This window comes from Leptosomus discolor, chromosome 1 (assembly GCF_034619465.1).
Source record: "Leptosomus discolor isolate bLepDis1 chromosome 1, bLepDis1.hap2, whole genome shotgun sequence".
Lineage (NCBI taxonomy): Eukaryota > Metazoa > Chordata > Aves > Leptosomiformes > Leptosomidae > Leptosomus > Leptosomus discolor.
The window spans coordinates 175100462-175117821 of NC_141391.1; the positions used below are offsets into that span (position 1 = coordinate 175100462).

The following is a 17360-nucleotide window of genomic DNA, read 5'->3' on the forward strand; positions in this document are numbered from 1 at the left end:
ACAGCTGCATGAGCACAGTAACACATTTTGTCTTTAGCTCCCTATTATTCATTTAAGATACTCATGGAATTAATTTGGACCCCACCATGTATGGATTTAAAAAAAAAAAAATAAGTAGCTGGGTTTGGCTGAAATTGCTGGTTAGTTAAAAGCTGTTGGGAGACCAGTTGTGCTGTTGGTTTGTGCCCCCCCTAGCAATTAAGCCATGTTTCCCTGGAAGGCAATGTATATACAACACATTGAACCTCTGTTCAGCAAGAGATTTTTTAGGAGGGTCCGTCTCTTCACATTTTAGGAGTTGGAGACTGCCGTCCAGCCTTCTGACTAGTGTGAAGGGACCTCTTGTTTTCACTTAGTGGGTCTCCAATGAGCTCCATAAGCAGTTTGTAATTAACTGAATCAATTCAGTGGCCAGTTCTCTGCTCTGCCTTCTGCTTGCCACCGGTCTGGTGACCTTCAGGCTCAGCGAGTACTTAAAGTTAATTATATCCCTAATGACTTCACAAACTTGTTTCCAGATATTGTGAACTGGGGTAAGGTTCGAATGTAAACATATGCCCCTCTTTCAGTTGCTGAGATAAATAATACTAAAATGTTATCTGCAGCATATCTTGTTGTCTGCCAAAAGGCAAAGTTTGTCTTCTAAGTTCTACATTCACAAGTAAGACTTGTATATAACTGACTTCAGAAATGGGTGTCTTTCCATTTTGTGTCTCTGTAGGCATTTTGTTAATAGACTTGCACACACAAACACCCGAAAAAATTCGGCTATAAGGGGTTTTTTGATGGTTTAGTTTTTTAATTCAGAGTGTAGGCTAAGTTGCTAAGTTAAAATCTTTTAACTTCCAGTTCCTGAGCTTGGTTTTGGTGTGGACTGTTTGGCTTTTGTACAGGAATCTCAGAGTGTTGTTATTTGTTGTCTCAGAGATACTGAGATTCCAACCGTTTATGAAAGGTATTGAAATGTATTTTTCTTACAACGATGGGAGAGAATCTGGGTTTCATAATAGTTGTAGAAAATAAATATTTCATTTTTTTTTCAAGGTTTCAGTCTATAATAGCAATTGAGGAACATACAGCAGTGATTCCTAAAAGGCAGATTTCAAATAGAAGTATTTTTGCCTCATAAAACAATGGTATCACAAAGCAGACTTGTTCTTCCAGTCCTACCCAGACTGCGTAATGCTTGCCATGGAAACATGAGGGCAAAAGTATCAGGAGTGATTTGATTTTATTTTATTTCCCTGCTCTTGTCTTTCCTAGTATTCTTGGGATACTTGCAATTCTCTATACTTAGACCACAAGAATGTCTAAAAGAGGTGTGTTTAGCTTCAATATTAACACTTGAAAGCTTTAGCTCAAAGAATAAGCATGGTATGGATCAAGCTACTGTTTCCTTCTCATTTATTTACATTTTGAATGAGCGCCTACCACAATATTGCATAAATTATCATTGGATTTTCTGAAGTATTCTTCTGTGGAACATGGCCATTTTGCAACAGACACAAATTTAAGTACTATGCCAAAAGGGTTGTAAGTAGGTGAGGATAGGAGTCCTATGTGGTTTTACTTTTCCACTGCACCCAAGTTTGCAAAAAGCACCTTCTTCTGGAGACGGTATCAAAGGGCATGTTTCTGGACTTTTTATTACACAGCTCCAGTTTCTTTTTCAATGCATACATGTAGCTGTAGCAATTAAGTATCAACTGAGGAAATGAAAGTTACATTATGTTTACTTTTTTTTCCTTTAGAAAGATGAAATTTCAAGGTGAAGGTAACACCTACTTGAAGATAAAATACAAGCTATTATTTGTCGTTTTGGTTGTGCTGGTTTTTTTTCAAAACATGCATGACTTAAAATACACGAACATACCTACACACAATAGTACACTGTTACATGCAAATATTTTAGTATATGGTACCAGAATAACTGAAATGGCAAATACACCCATAATTACGTTTTAATTAGCATTTAGGTTGAAGTAGAATTTGTTTGGAAAGTAGTTTTTAAAAAACAAAACACTCTGAATTTTAGGGTTGTTCTGGTACTGGCTTCTGCTCAGCTATGCCTTACAAACTCGGAGCATCATTCTCTTGGTCTCGTTTACCAGATCTGTTCCCTTTTGGTATGCGATGCAGGGTCAGTTTACCTACACGACTGAAATGATTGTTCTCCTTCCCCTGGGTAGCGCTAGGTTTCCTCATAAAAGCTATGATCTTGTAGGCACCAGGGTGACTTCATGCACCATCTGAACCCTGTCATTGCCTTGCTGAAGCTATTATTATTGTAAAGGAAGATAAACAAATGCATAAACTTTTTCAGGACAGGGTCATCTGATGATGTGGAAAACAGAACAAATGTGGATTTCATTACCAGGCTTAAAAGGTGTCTTTAAAATAGTCGGGTTTTGAATAATTTGGTTTATTGTGAGTATTGCTCTTTCACTGTTAATTTACTCAAGGGGATCACTAGTTTTTGGTGGGGATAGAGGAGGGGAGGTGTAGTTGGAGTGGCTGAAGGCAGATTGGGAAGGGACCATTCTCAATTCCCTGATGAGGAGCATGCAGCCTTTCATCTTTGTTCTGTTTCTCCCATCCCTTTAAATCCTGTGAACTGGAGGCAAGTTCACTCATCATCCTCCTTTTGCTGACCCAGGAGAATCAAAGCCCTGTAAGCACGTGCAAAGGGGAACTCAGATAACTACTTCTCCAGCCCAACTAATCGCCCTAGCTCTGCTGATCTGATTTTGACCTGTAAGCAGCTTCATTGTTTAAGTCAACTTTAAAGGATCATTTGATCGTGAAGTTGTTCATATATCTAAATAATAACTTTCTGAATTGCTACTCTAGCTTTCTGTTGATTCCCTACACTTTCTTAATCATTGCCTTTTCTGTCATGTCTGTAAATGATTGACCTGGTTCACCAAATACAACTGCTTCAATGAGATATGTATTTTCCACACAAAAGTAGCTTAATTTTTCCCTACGGGTGTTGTGTGGAAACAGGTAAAAATCAGACCTTTTTAAACATATTTGAAAAAACAGGTTGAGAGAACATGAATGTTGACTTGGGATTTTTTTGTAAAGATAATTTGTCAGTGTTTTTGAATGGATGTTTTGACTTTGTGAGACAGTTAGTATCCTCACTGCTGTTTGTGCCTGTTTAGCAGACACCCTGCATAGCAATTAACTATTCTGTAACACGAAGGGCTGTGTCACTGTTAAAACAGTACAACTGGTATTGTTGAGAAGTGTTGTTACTTTGCATTGATTTTTCATTCCTGAAAAAGTTAAATCTTTAAACTGGAGAGAGATAAGAGTCGCAGTGTCACTCTTTTAAGAGGAACAGTATAAAACCAGCACCACATACTGGCATCAAAGTTAGTAGTGGCAACTGATGATGCATATCGCAGGAGATATGGTTACACTTCTGGGAATTAATTTCCATTTTGTGATCTGTCAGTTCTTAACCTCTTCTTGATGTAATTACGGAGGTTTAATAACAAGTGCTATTTAAATCATACATTACAAAATAGAAGTATGAGAATACTTGATACTGAGCTATTGAATAAAGATAAGGAAAATATAATCCTAGATCTGGAATCTGTTAATGTTAATCGGCAGTAGATAAGCAGAAATACTTTAAAGCATTTGTGTTAGTGCCAGATTAATTTTGTGATTGGCTCCTGCATAATTTGGTGTTCTGCAATAGTGAGGTTAAGAAAGTGCTTTTGATTTCATACATCTCTTACCAAAGGGATAACTAGTTCTTCAGGTCTGAGTATTTACTGATACATTTTTTTTCTCAAATGTATGAAAAGTGTAAATTAAGCTCAGCAAGGCAGGAGGTATGTTCACAATTTTTTGGTTGTGTTGAGTCTTATTGTGGCTTAAACTGTTGAATTTGTTAGAGAAGTGGAAATGTTCCGGTCAGAAGGTGTAAGACTGATCTGTATTGATGTTTTAATTATTGTTCATTGTTTACTTAGAAACAGACTATATATTAAGCTGTAGGTTCTCAATAACTTTGTAAGCTTACGATTTAATGCAGTGAAATAATCCTTTTCTGGCTTATTGTCAGAGTTGATCCATTTGACTTAATTAGAAATTCAGAAGTAAATTCCACTGAGTCTGAGTTGTTGACTCCATAGACAGTAGTACTTTAAGTAAGAAAACACTTAGTGGGGTTGGAATAGAGTGTGAAGTACAGCTTCCTTTCTCCCCATCGCCTCTTTCCCCACCAAAACCTGACCTTGGGAATACTTAGGAGCAGAGGTAATTCTGGTTTTATTAACTTTATGGTGTTGCCTCAGAGACCAGGAGTCATCGTTCTGGCAAAGTATAGAAACATAATGTGCCACTGAATTTGGAAATTGTAGGAAGAGGGGCTTAGTATGAGGAGCTCATGGGAATCGGTGGTTCAACCCCTGTTCACCTTGTGTTCACTTTTGTTTGTGATCTAATCATTTTCTTCTTTTGATTCTTGCAAGTATGTATTTAAACATGTCAGGAGTCTTTGTGGCAAACTGAAGAGCGAACAGAAGGCTATTTGTATTAATGGGTATTATGATGAAAAGACATACAGGTGTTCAGGGATTGTAGACAGTTGTGACGATTTTTACTTATACCTAATGTAGCTGTTTCTAGTATGTGTGCGTGTATATACCCATTGCATACGATACCCTAGTGGCTTTAATATGTTTCTTACAGTTTGTTTTTCTATTGGCAGGTATTTAATTAGTCAAGGAGCACATGTAGGAGCTGTAAATAGTGAAGGAGACACTCCATTAGATATTGCTGAAGAAGAGGCAATGGAAGAGCTGCTTCAGAATGAAGTAAATAGACAAGGTAATTTTGAATATGGAAGAGTGGGGTTTTTTTATTGAACACTAAATATATTTTTGAAAACTTACACTAAATTAGGAATTTTAAAGTCACTCAGATTATTTTCTAAAGAGAACTGTCAATACAGTGTACAGTGCTGAAGCTGTCTTCTAGCTGTTTTTTCTCAGCCCAGCTTCTTGTGAAGAAAGAGGTCAGAAGTATTGAACTCAGGTGTTGATTGGATTCCTGCGTTCACTTAACAGAATTTAGGTGGTATTCAGATACTATGGATGGTATTCAGTACATCCGGGATATAGACTTCTACATCTCAGCTTTAGACTATGTCTAAAGAGATTACTGTGTTAGAGAGAAATAGGCATTTCTAGAGTGACTCAGATGTCAGTTTTAGGATGAGGTGAATCCAGCCCTAAGGTAGCTGTTTCTTTCTGCTGACTACAAGAAAGCCTAAAATAACTAAAACAAGAGTAAACAACTGTACTCTATCCCATAAATCACCCTTTGTGTCTAGCTCTGACCTTTTGAATGCCCTTGTACAATGCCAAATGTCTGAAACTACGCCTTGGGATAAGGAGTCTTAGATTGCACTTGTTTTAAGCCTGAGAACCTCTCGTGAACCTCTAAGTTCCTCCCTGTTTTGTGTACTCTTCTGAGAGGTGAGCATTCGTGTGACAGATGAAGGATAGGTATCAAGTTTTGACACTATTGTTTAAAAACGTATACCCAAAATTTATGCACTGTGCTTCTAGACAATTGTTAGTACTGGCAGTGGTGTCTTTATAAGAGAAATTTGCCTTTGAAAAAGCATATTGATCCATTTTTCCCTGCTTTTTGTCCCCTCCTTACACTGCTGTTTTCCATGTTCCTATCCTCAGGTGGGTTTTCCAGTGAAGGGTCTTTGAATGTTTCTATTTTTTCCATTCCACAAAGGAAAGAATATTCAGTTGTTGTTGACTGACCATCTTGAGTCCAATAGAAATGCACTGCTATCCCAGAACTCCCAGTAAAAGAATTGGGGTGATATGGTCTGAGTTATGTTATGTATTGAAGGAAGATCACATCGAAAGTGAAGATAGAGCCTTTGTGAGGGATGTGCATCTCCATTACCCTGCTTACCTCTTGAAAGGCTTCTTCCTCCTTGAAAATGTTACTTTTTTTTGTAGCGTTGAGTTTGTATCCCCAAGACAGATTTACGTAATTTAACAGTAAACTAGTAATTGCTTCAGGCTTTGCCCTGATTTAATTTGTATGGTTAAACCCATTTAATATCCAAAGCAAATTGTAAAAAGAAAGTGGATGACGTGATATGCAGGGAAATAACAGATACCTGCTGATATACAGAAGTAGACTATAGATTTGACAAAGGCTTTAATTCAATTATTTGTTAGTGTTAACGGAATTTTGATTAACAATTCTTACAGTTAGCACACAAAGAACATCAGATTAGATAGTTGCGAATATTTTTTTTGTCTGCACTACCATTTGTCTGTTTTAATTAGTTTTGGAAAAAATGCGGTTGTTCTCTTTTCTAACAGTACTATCAGTCTTTGCTGGATAGTTTTCTGGAATGTGCCTCAGCCTAAATTCTTCAAGGTTGTTTTTGAAATGTTTGGCTTTACTGATGTGCTATACTAATCGACTGTAGTAGTTCCTTGTAAAATCGACATTTTTCCAAAATCTGCTATTTATAAGTCACTGCTTTTAAAAAAAAAGAAAAATTAACATTTGCTATATGGGTTTTTAATGTACATTTTTACAATGCAGAGATTCAACATTACATATTAATTTTTATTCTTTTGCAAGTTTGATTATTTTGAACAGCCCAGTTGGAAAATTAGCATTGGCAACATAAACTAAATGCCACAATTCACTGAAAATTTCAGTGTGGTTTACATATATAATATTTAAAGCTTACAGTAAACCATCTATGGTACTGTCTTTATAAGTCTGAGAAGAATGTAGATGTTCCCACACTGTAGCTGTTGGCTTCTAAAGGGATAATTCAAGTTGTTCTAAAATACTAAATTTCACTTACTATAGAAAACCTATTTTCCAAGGATTCCTTCTACATTTTTTATGTCAGTTGTCTTGCTGACTAGCCAAAGGATTTCGAGAAGATTGGTCTTTCTCAGATGATTTGAAAAATACATTGGTTGAATAAGGCACCATGTCAGGTGAGAAAAAGCTTGCTAAGGCTGTGCTTCAGAGTGGTTTGACCTCCCCCTGTGGAGAACAGGAACTGGATGCTGTCCTGAAGAGTGTGAACATCCCTGACAGCATTTCTGCCTTCTTGGTCTTAACAGGATATTAAAGGCTATGGTTATATATATATGGCTTATATGTGTATGTGGGGGTTTTGTGTGTGTATATATGTTTACACACACACAGACATATATGAATGCATTTACATATATGTATTCTACCCAGCTTGTTTTGCTGTTAGACCACTTAGGAGTTTCAGTTTCACAAAAGCAGGGAACAAGGCATACAGCATCCCTCCTTCTGAATTTGTGTCTGAAGGTGTAAGAAGTAAGGGCTTTCAACCGCAGGGATGAAATTATAGGAAATATTTAATGATCATGGATGAGAATGGAATAGAAAGGGTAGAAATCTGGATGTGAACTTGTAGTGTATATCTCACTAAATCACAAGACATTGTCTCAGCAATATGGTTTTAATCGTGTCCTGTAATGGCATCCTTAACTTGCATATAACGTTAATTTTATAAGCAGAATGATTATTTAGCCATTATCATGATCACTTGGAAAGTGCCTAATTGTGTATATGTTGTGACTAGGGAAGGTAATAACTCTAAAATAGGAGCTTAATTGTTTATCTTAATGTGAAATTAGCACTGATGCTTTGTGACAGTTTCATCTTTGACTATATATGTGGCTGAATGCAATTATCCTCCAGCTTTAGCATTGTTTCTTGTATACAATAAAGCAGTGCTGCAGTTTTGATAATGCAGGTTAACTGTGGAGTCTGGAATGATCAGCCCTGTCTCAGTATTACCAGTAGTGGAAGAACAACCTATTTATTTTGAAAATAAACAAACTTGCATGCCAAAAAATCTTACCTTTATGTAGGTGAAACATGCAGTGCGAAAATTTAGTAGACATTTTCTGTAATATTCTTGCCTTGCCACCTTTTTGTGTGTATTTATTCCTGCATTCATTATATTTTCATTTTTGTGTTGTTTAGTTAATGCTGTGAGTATGGCTTCCTACACATTGGTGTCAGCAGAGTCGTTTGGCAGCAAAAGATTGCCTGGAAAGATCAGTCAAGTTCCTCGTGATTTCAGATGTATTTAAGTGATGACATTTGATGTTTGTTTCTGTTAGAAATCTGAGGAGAATCACCACATTAGCTCACCCTTTTTGCCGCTTTTGCAGACTTTCAGTCTTTGTAGGAGAAGTTCAAGCAGAGTCATCCAGTTGTGCAACTATTCAGCCTTCTACAGATCATCAGTTTGTTTGTACTTATGCCAAATTTTTACAGGTAACAAATTAGATTTTAAGGACTTGTCTAACTACAGGACAAAAAATGGGAACCTCTGGAGACACTAAATTCAGAGAAATTACTTAAGAATACAACACAGTTCAGCTCTATATGACATTACAGGCTTAATAAAAAGAAGGATCTACAGTGTTTGCTCTTCCTGTTTTAGCATTCAGACTCCAAAATCTGACCTGTCTAGAGAGGAGATGGTCAGTCATCCAAATTAATCTCCTTGTTTTTTAGGTTCTGTTGTAAGGAGTGTTGGACAGGAAAGAAGAGAGCTTTTGTAGTAGTCTTATCCTATATCTATCTTTCTCGAGTTCTTCTGATCTCTATATGCAACAATTTTAAATTGTGGCCCTCAGTTCAGGCGTCTTTTCATGTGTCCGCTTGTGTGGGCCACAGATCCCCAGACAAGGCCACTTGTGTTCTGCTGAGCATATAGCAGGACCCTATTGATGTAATGGACTATGCAGTGATTCTGGACTAATGGACTAGCTAACCTGTAAGTGAAGCCATAGCACTCCGATAGTAAGGAAAGCCATTTTTCTACCCTAATCTTCAAAGAGGAATTATTGGCTTAATTATTTTTTAAGCTTAAAAAACCTAGTTTAGTTTTATACGTTGTGAGAAGATAAATTACATACAGGCTTAGGTAAGGTATAAAGATTCTTTGATACAAACACTTCACAAATAGCAAAACTAGGTGTGTTACGGAAATTATTCCAAAGCAATGATGAACAACTAATTTCTGTTGTTTTATCTGTTTTGTGTATTATACAAAAAACTTCTCTTAGGAACTTATGTGTTTCTCCATATGGCTGGTATCTTTATCATGGGCTGGTCCCCTGTATATAGGTGCCACTGCAATCCACATAATTCTTTATCTTCATTAAAGATACTATTATTTACAGATTCTTGATATGATCCCTTACGTTTCTACTCTGCAGTGTTTCAACATATCATACTTGTGGAAGCTGTCTTTTGCCACTAGTGTAATGTTTTCATTTGCATTGGTGAAAGCTAGGAGACTTGAGAGAGATGTGGTTTTAGTCCCAGCCAGGCCTGGCCCGTTTTAAATGTTGTCTCTCCTCAGGTCTCAAGTAGGGTTAAATGTAATGGTTTGAAGCAATTTTTTAGCTGTTTGTCATCAGATGTCCTCTTAAAATTATTTTTAACTGCTTGAGCAGTTACTTTGAAATATAGGAAACATTCTCAGGAGGTGAGTTAGTGGGGAGAGGTGACATGAGGTGAATCAGGAGTGCATGATACAGCGTGGTAGCTATTCCATAACTATAAGAGATCACTTCTTTTCCAAGGAAAAGTGAATGTTCCTCATTCTTGATTATAGGTAGATGTAATGAGACTCTCTTGGATGTATTGCTTCACTCAGCTTTGTTTATGTGGATAAAATGTGAACTATTACATTTGTGTATAAACATTCACTACATTAAGTAAAAACTGGGTTGATCTTCTATGCGGTATCTATAAAACATGCCTTTATATGGCTGAGAAGTCCTGAAACAATGATTCAGCATTCAAATTTATGCTGAATTTCATAATTACATGCCCACTGAACGGCACACTGTTTTCAAACCTGTTTGGAACTGTTGAATAACACTTGTTGATCAGAAAAAATGAAAGCATTTAGCAATAAATAATTAATGATTTAAGAAGTTGTTAGACTGCCAGAGAGGTTAAGTGTACTGGTGGTGAGAGTGAATGCTGTGGCTGAAGTTGAGCTACGAGGCAGCGCATTGCCATCTATGGGCCGTATGAAGAAAGTGTTTGAAACAAATGACGAGCATTTTCGGTTTCCCTGATATCTTAATAATTGAGTCTGGAAAACAAAAGCATGGAGAAAGGTCCGTACAAGGTATAATCGAGGCTGTTTACATTCCATTTTCTGTAGTTAATGATGGGAATTGTATTTAGCTTATCTCAGAGAGCTGCTTTTTTTCCATGACACAAAGTTTAATTCCGGTTTTTGTGCCAGTTAATGTGGGATGTTTTATTTACTGTCTTCTGCTGAAATATGATCAGAAATTTACTGTCTTGTAAAATAATGTATTGATGCAGCCCTTAGTCCCCTGCAGCCATTATATCTTATGTGGGCTTCAGAAATGCAATTGTTTGTGATATTGATAGAAGTCTATATTCAACATTATTTACTTTTTCAGCAAAAGCATTGCTATTTTGATGTAATTCTCTGGGTCTTTAGGCATATCAGAAAAATATGCTTAGACATGAACCGTTAGAAGTTCAAGATCAGGGTTTAGCAGGAACTTTTTCTCAGTTCTTCTTATACAAAAGTGCGTCAAAACAGCCAGCCACACGCATGAACAGGTTTACACTGTTAGGAATTTACATCGGATTCTTCAGGTGCGGAAGGTTACTCAGGCTGATGAGGATTCCCGGTTAGACCTCGGGCATGCAAAAAGGGGACGGACATAAATGTGACTGACAGATGATATATAAACTGTTTATTTGTGCAGTAGTGTTTTGCAGGCAACACTGACATGTAAATGACTGCACTCCAGAGAATTATTTTCCCAGGATCTGCTGCTCTGCACTGCTGTGTCATTCTGAAAGGCAAGCAGATGCGAAGGCCCAAGGAAGTTACAGTTTGCAGTAGTTCACACATGAATATGTAGGAGCCTCCTGGAGGAATGACAGTATGTGATTATCAATGCGTTACTGATTCAAAGTTCCTGGTTTTCATTCTTCATATCTGTCAGAGTTATAAAGATTATTAGATATGTAAAATTTAATCTCTGTTCAGATATATTTAGTCATAGGTTGTCTTGAGAGAGATGGTTTCCGAAACTTCCATGTATTTAATTTTTACCACAGTTTCTTTCAAATAAGAACACTTTAGCTTTTTCCTCTGCTTAGTGCTTCAACAATCTTTTGTATCTTACTGCATCTTGTAGACTTAGCCTCCAGATTGTGGGTTTTCATTGGTTTCTGATAAAACATAATTCTATTCATTTTTATTAAAATCCCAAGACTGAAGTAATTGGTTTAGTCGATTAAGTGGATGAGTCTAGGAGTTCAGTCAACTGCTTAGACCACTTAATGTAGAACCTGTCTCTGTTATTTTAAGATACTTGGTAAAGTTTTATTTTTTCATCTGTCCTTAGCATAAAGTTTTACCAGATCTACTTAGTGAACAGAAGCTTTTCTCCAACTGATCTTTTTTTTTTTTTTTTTTTTTACATTTTTGTAGACAGGAAATACCTGTTATGGGTGAATTGACAGAACGTAAAAAAGAAGTGAACTCTGTTGTAGCAGTGTCGTATGCTACCGCAAACCAAACAAATGACATCTTAGGTTTCCAAAAGCATGTAATAATTACATTCCTTATTTCTGTGTTTCAGGAAATTTTAATTTGAGCATGTCTTTTTCGAGGGTTTTCTTGCTCTGTAATTGGAGAACTGCAGCATCTGTGAAACCTTAAGGGTATTTCAGCAGTGCCAATATAATTGCTTTCAGTTCGCCAGTTTGTTGCTCTGGCTTTCTCGTTGCCAGTGGATTGATAAGAGCTTGATGAATCTGTTTTATTATAATCTGTTTTGTCACATTTTACTCAGTAGAATGAATCGTTGCACTACATATGATCATCTTTATATTATCTATGTCTTTTCATTTTGTATTATTAATAATTTCTTTAATGAAGGACACTTCATCCCTTAGTTCAGTTTCTGCTGCTTGTCAAGTGGCATTTCATTTGGTTTCCATATACTGGGGATTCATTCACCCTGTAAAGAATTAATAGCTCACAGTTTCTTTGAAGACATTAGAGCCTGAAATTGCTGTTCATTATAAAGACTTTGAAAATTAATTAAAATTAATTAATTATGTAGAGTAGTTTTGGAGAGAGATGTTCTAGCTTTGCATAGTCTTGTTTGTGGTCTGCTTTGTATTGTTCTGCTTTTGATTAGTTGGACAGTTGGGAGAGTTGTGTGATAGAAACAAGTTTGCTGGAGAACGGTTTGGGGACACATGAAGCTTCAGCAGGAAATACTGAAAGAAGGCAGAATTAGATCTGAGTCAAGGAACATCTCTCAAGTGTTTTAAAAATCATCTTAACTTCTGTTTTATAGGCTATAAGGACTACTGCTGAGGTTTGGGGTTTTATCTAGTAAATCAGTACCTGTTTCCAGATTTCACTTGTTTTTATTATGTCCAAGTTAATGCTTCGCTCTATGAGAAATTAAAAATTCAGAAGACAGAAGAGCCGTATATATTTCCCAGATCCCTACATACAAGTGTGTAAGGTTAGACAAATCAAACACATTAAATAATTTTGGTGAAAGTTGGCCTCCTGATTTTCTGTAACCCAGATACAACTTGTGTTCTTGATGACCACAATTCCTTTTTCCTCACAAAAGTTGCCACCATTCAGTCAGCACAGATAGAGCAATGCTCATGCATAGTTCCCTTCAAGACTTCTTTCCTGCTATGGGCTTCAGATCATTCCATGTGGTAGTAATTAAAAAATGCTTGCAAATACGTGCTTTGCTTTGCCTATTCAGGGTCTGGGTTTTTTTCAGTCTGTAACCTGATGTGTATACTTGTAAATGTTACATTGCGTTCCTCCTTTTTCATCAGTGTATGATAATTTTTTGAGACGTACTATAAAAAGTTTTCAGTGTTTTGGGGGGGTTTTTTGTTTGTTTGTTGGTTTGGGTTTTTTTACCAGAGATATGATGGGAGATTTCCAAAGGCTTGGCTATTTGAGTATAAGGTTTGTGCTTCACGGTGGTAGAAGACAAACCAGAAATTCTTTAGAAAGTATGAAAAATATAGCTCCATCTTTCTTATTGTCAATGTTGAGAAGCTAGACTGATCCTTTTCCCGTAGATATCTCCTTGTAAAAAAATTGTAGCTGTTTTCTACTTTCTACAGATACATTGAACGAGACTTACATTTTGGTGCTTAGATGGTTAAAATACAATTTGTGTCTTTTTTTTAACAGGTTGCTTCAGTGATTATGGCTGTTATGGCAGACATTCTTAAAATCGAAAAATTCAAAAACCAGTTTTATTAGCTTTCTTCTACCCGCCCTCCTTCTTTTGGGAAAAAACTGCATTGTGCATGCAAAGTATCATGCAGTAACGGATGTTTCTATAACCTCTTGGGATTCATCTTCAGAAAAGATACTCATATCTAACCGTGAACATTATTCATATCGTTTAGCTGTTACTTTATTGTATCACATAAACACAGTATAAGATTTGTTACATAATTGAAGTATTTGAGTTAAAATATTTTGTGTCCTCTCTTCCCCTCTCCCCCTCGCTATCTGAATTAGGGGTTGATATAGAGGCAGCTCGAAAAGAAGAAGAAAGAATAATGCTAAGAGATGCAAGACAGTGGCTCAACAGCGGCCATATAAATGATGTCAGGCATGCAAAGTCTGGTGGTACAGCACTTCATGTAGCTGCTGCTAAGGGCTATACAGAAGTCTTAAAGTAAGTGTGATTTAAATGGGAATTTTTCATATTTGATTATCTTGTTGATGTAATGCTGCTTCAAATTGATAGGATTGGACGCTTCTGACTTTTAGGGGTTGTATCTTGGAAAATACTTATCTCTAGAACTAGCTTTTCCTCAAAGCTTGATTTTATGTTTTCAAACACTCCTAAATGATGCTGTTAGCTTTCTACGTTGTCATTCAAAATATGAACACAGTGTACATATTGAGCCTGAATACTTATTTCAAAGAAGGAAGTTAACAAAAATCTTTCCTGCTTTCTAAAGCCAGCTGCGTAAACAAGCTTAGTACCTTTTTATAATGCCAGTTAGCATTCTGATTGATGCATATTTTCAAGACACCATATTTATTTGCATACACAAAACAGAATTTGTCATCCTGACTAAAGGTTTTTAGACCTAAAACCCAGAGAATTTAGTTTTTCTTTTTTGATATTGTTGTTGAAAATCATGGCTATTGAAATCTTGCCTGGCAAGCTTCAGGCTTTTGGTGTCCCCTAATTCACAGGTAGCTTTTCATTGATACAGGTAATAACTGTAACAGAGGTTTAATTTGTTTTTCATCAAAGCTCTGCTTTTATTGAAGTAAAGCATACTTAACAGTACATTGCTTTACTGTGATTGTAAATGTATTTGTTTTAGCAGTACTTGAAACAGTTATATATTGTAACATGAATGAAAATGAGCACACACCCTGACTGTGTAAGCATGGCTGCCCTTAAGGTCTGCAGAGCCTTGTAATGCTTTGTCAACACAGAATTTGAATGACAGAGCTTTTTTAATCATTATAACCATTACATACAATTTACTGAATGGGAGGGAGTTCTGCTTCAAAAAACCCTGGTGCTTCAACATGATGAAAAGAAATTACTCTGTTGGAAAAGAACAAAATTTTGTTTAGAATAGCATGTATCTGTAAGGGATCTATAACAGTTGTGGGGTTTTTAGGTCTCCAAGTTAGTGTCTTCTTTGTAGTCCAATCCCTGTACTTTTCTTAGTAGGGGAAAAATGTATGTGCAGGCAATTTTTGTGATGGCTCGCAATTACCAAAAATATGTGCTCTGTGTAGGATGCAAGACTTTGCAGCTCAGTGTATGTGAAAGTTGACTCATTGGAGGATATTGCTATAAGTATATTGGCTCTTGAGAAACGGAGAGAATTTTTGGGAAGAATACTTCACAGTTATGTGATTTTTAATAATTACGAACAGTGTTTCAAAGAACTGCCCTTTACACAAAGCTGTTTGTCAGGTTGGATGTCCATTGTCGTTTTGACACTTGCATCAGAACCGTGCCAAATTTGAGTGTTGAATGCAAGCTGAAAAGCAGGTCCTCTATTTGAGGAGCGCTGCTCCCTCTCAGAGAGCAATTGAGGCATGTAAACACTAGATTGCTACAACATCAAATGTTAAGAACAGGAGGAGATGCAAGTTTCAAGCAACTAATATTAGAATAGGAGGAGGTTTTAATAGTTTACTACGTAAGAACACTGAATCTAACAATTTTTCACATTTTGCAGCTCTCCTTTCATTAAAAGGGCTTTTCTCTGTTAATGCACACATAGAGAAAAATACCTAATTGTATAGAAACAACGGACTTTGAATGAAGAGGAAGTGAATAAAGAAGAAAATGGAAAAGGCTATTTTTCTTGAATTTTCCTTAAAATACGTATAGCTACTGAACAATGAAAAGGCAAATGTTTTTGTGAGGTAATAAAATTAACCAACTATCAGTAGCCCGACTAAAATATGTATGATGAAAAAGGAGAAGGATATTCTTGTAGAATAATGTTGTGATTTTACGAAAAATTTTTTTCACTGTCAGCAGTGTCAAGATCTAATCTTTTATTTTCTTTAGGCTTTTAATACAGGCTCGCTACGATGTAAATATTAAAGATTATGATGGCTGGACACCGCTTCATGCTGCTGCTCACTGGGGTAAAGAAGAAGCATGTCGCATTTTAGTGGAAAACCTATGTGATATGGAGGCTGTCAACAAAGTGGTAGGATTTTTATGTAATCCTTGTCAAGATACAAAGTTCTGGTCTCTAAAGTGACTTTAGAAGCCAGGGTAAGAAAAGTGATGATAAACTGCTGTTTACTGTACGTGGAGTTTTATATAATGCATGTCTTGTCAAAACAGCATGTTTGTGTTCAAAACTAAATTCTCTGATTGTCTAAATTAATTTCTAGGCCCACTTTATGCTTACTTCTATATTAAATGATCTATGTAATCTTTGACACAGAAATTCAAAATAGAATGGGTTTATTGACATTTCAGAGGTACAAAATTAGTGACTGGCTGGATTGCATACAGGCTTTCATTTGATCGCTGAAGTCAATATTGATGCCTTTGGGTGGTGTTTTAACTCTTAAAATCAGCTTGTGTTGGCATACCAAAGAGTTAGCACTATATGCTAGTTTGGGTGCACTGGAAGAAACTTGCAGGCATCTCTAGACTCCCTGGACATAACTTGAATGCTTCCTAAGCTATATTTCCTTGACTTTTACGCAAAGGCCTGTGTAGCTTGCTGGCTTTGCAAGATCTTGCTCCTAACAGATGTAAATATATTCATGATTCACATAGGCATCACAAGGATCCAAAACTTTTTGTTCAACTGTGTAAGTGCTGAAGCTTGCTTTCTTCTCTTTGCAGTATGTTTTACAGATAGATTCTGATCTGCTTCCGATTTCTGTCAATAATGTATACGTAAATTAGCTGCCCAACTTTTAAGACAGATTCTTCGTTGAATTTTTTCTTAAACTTTTAAAAATAAATTAGGGAAATATGCAGATACAGGTCATGAATTAGCAAGTATTTACTTTATATAAGGGCAAAACTACTGCTGCTTTACATTTTTAGTCTTTGTCCACTTTTTTTTCCTTAGAAATTGATATGGCTTATAATAAAATCAATGAAATCTGGTATTGAGTTTCAAATAGCTTCAAATCTATTTCTGTATAATGCTTATACAACTTCTAAATATCAGCTGTATAACTGTATTTTGTATCAGGCAATCAAAAGCTGATGCAATTAATTGAAGCCAGTTTATCAAGTTAACCCTGCATTTTACTGGGGTTGTCAAAATGCGGGGGGTTGTATTCCAGAGAGCTCATGAAAGTATGTTCAACTCAACTGGTGCAAGAATAAGAATAAAGGAGGTACAGAGAAATATAAGCTGTTTTATTTGGGGTGTGGGCTTGTCTGTGCAAGCTAGGAGAGTTTTGCCTGTTGTGTTCTTAAGATGGTAAGTAAAAAAATATTTTTACTATTGGAGATACATAGATTAGAAACTCTGGATTTGGTTTCAGTTGTAGGTGCTTGGCATCTCTGAGAACAGCCATTATTGTTTTGGTACTTGACTTCAGTTACTAACTTTTGTGGATTGAGTTTAGATAGAACCTTCCAACTACAACAGATTTTTGCAAAGTGATTTTTTTGTTGTCAAGGTAGGTCTAACTCATATTTTTTTGGAAATAAACCCACTTAATAGCTACCTAAAAATAGAAGGCCAGATTA

At 36.2% G+C, this 17360-nt stretch overlaps 1 protein-coding gene across 3 annotated transcripts in view; it reads left to right on the forward strand.

The window, feature by feature from the left end:
• Positions 1–17360, forward strand: part of PPP1R12A (protein phosphatase 1 regulatory subunit 12A) — a 123635-nt gene that overhangs the window by 59034 nt on the left and 47241 nt on the right. For all 3 annotated transcript variants that reach the window (XM_086480156.1, XM_086480164.1, XM_086480171.1), the window contains exons 3-5: positions 4730–4848; positions 13661–13820; positions 15699–15843. In XM_086480156.1, the coding sequence (XP_086336282.1) occupies positions 4730–4848; positions 13661–13820; positions 15699–15843 (424 nt within the window). The remainder of the gene's footprint in view (positions 1–4729; positions 4849–13660; positions 13821–15698; positions 15844–17360) is intronic.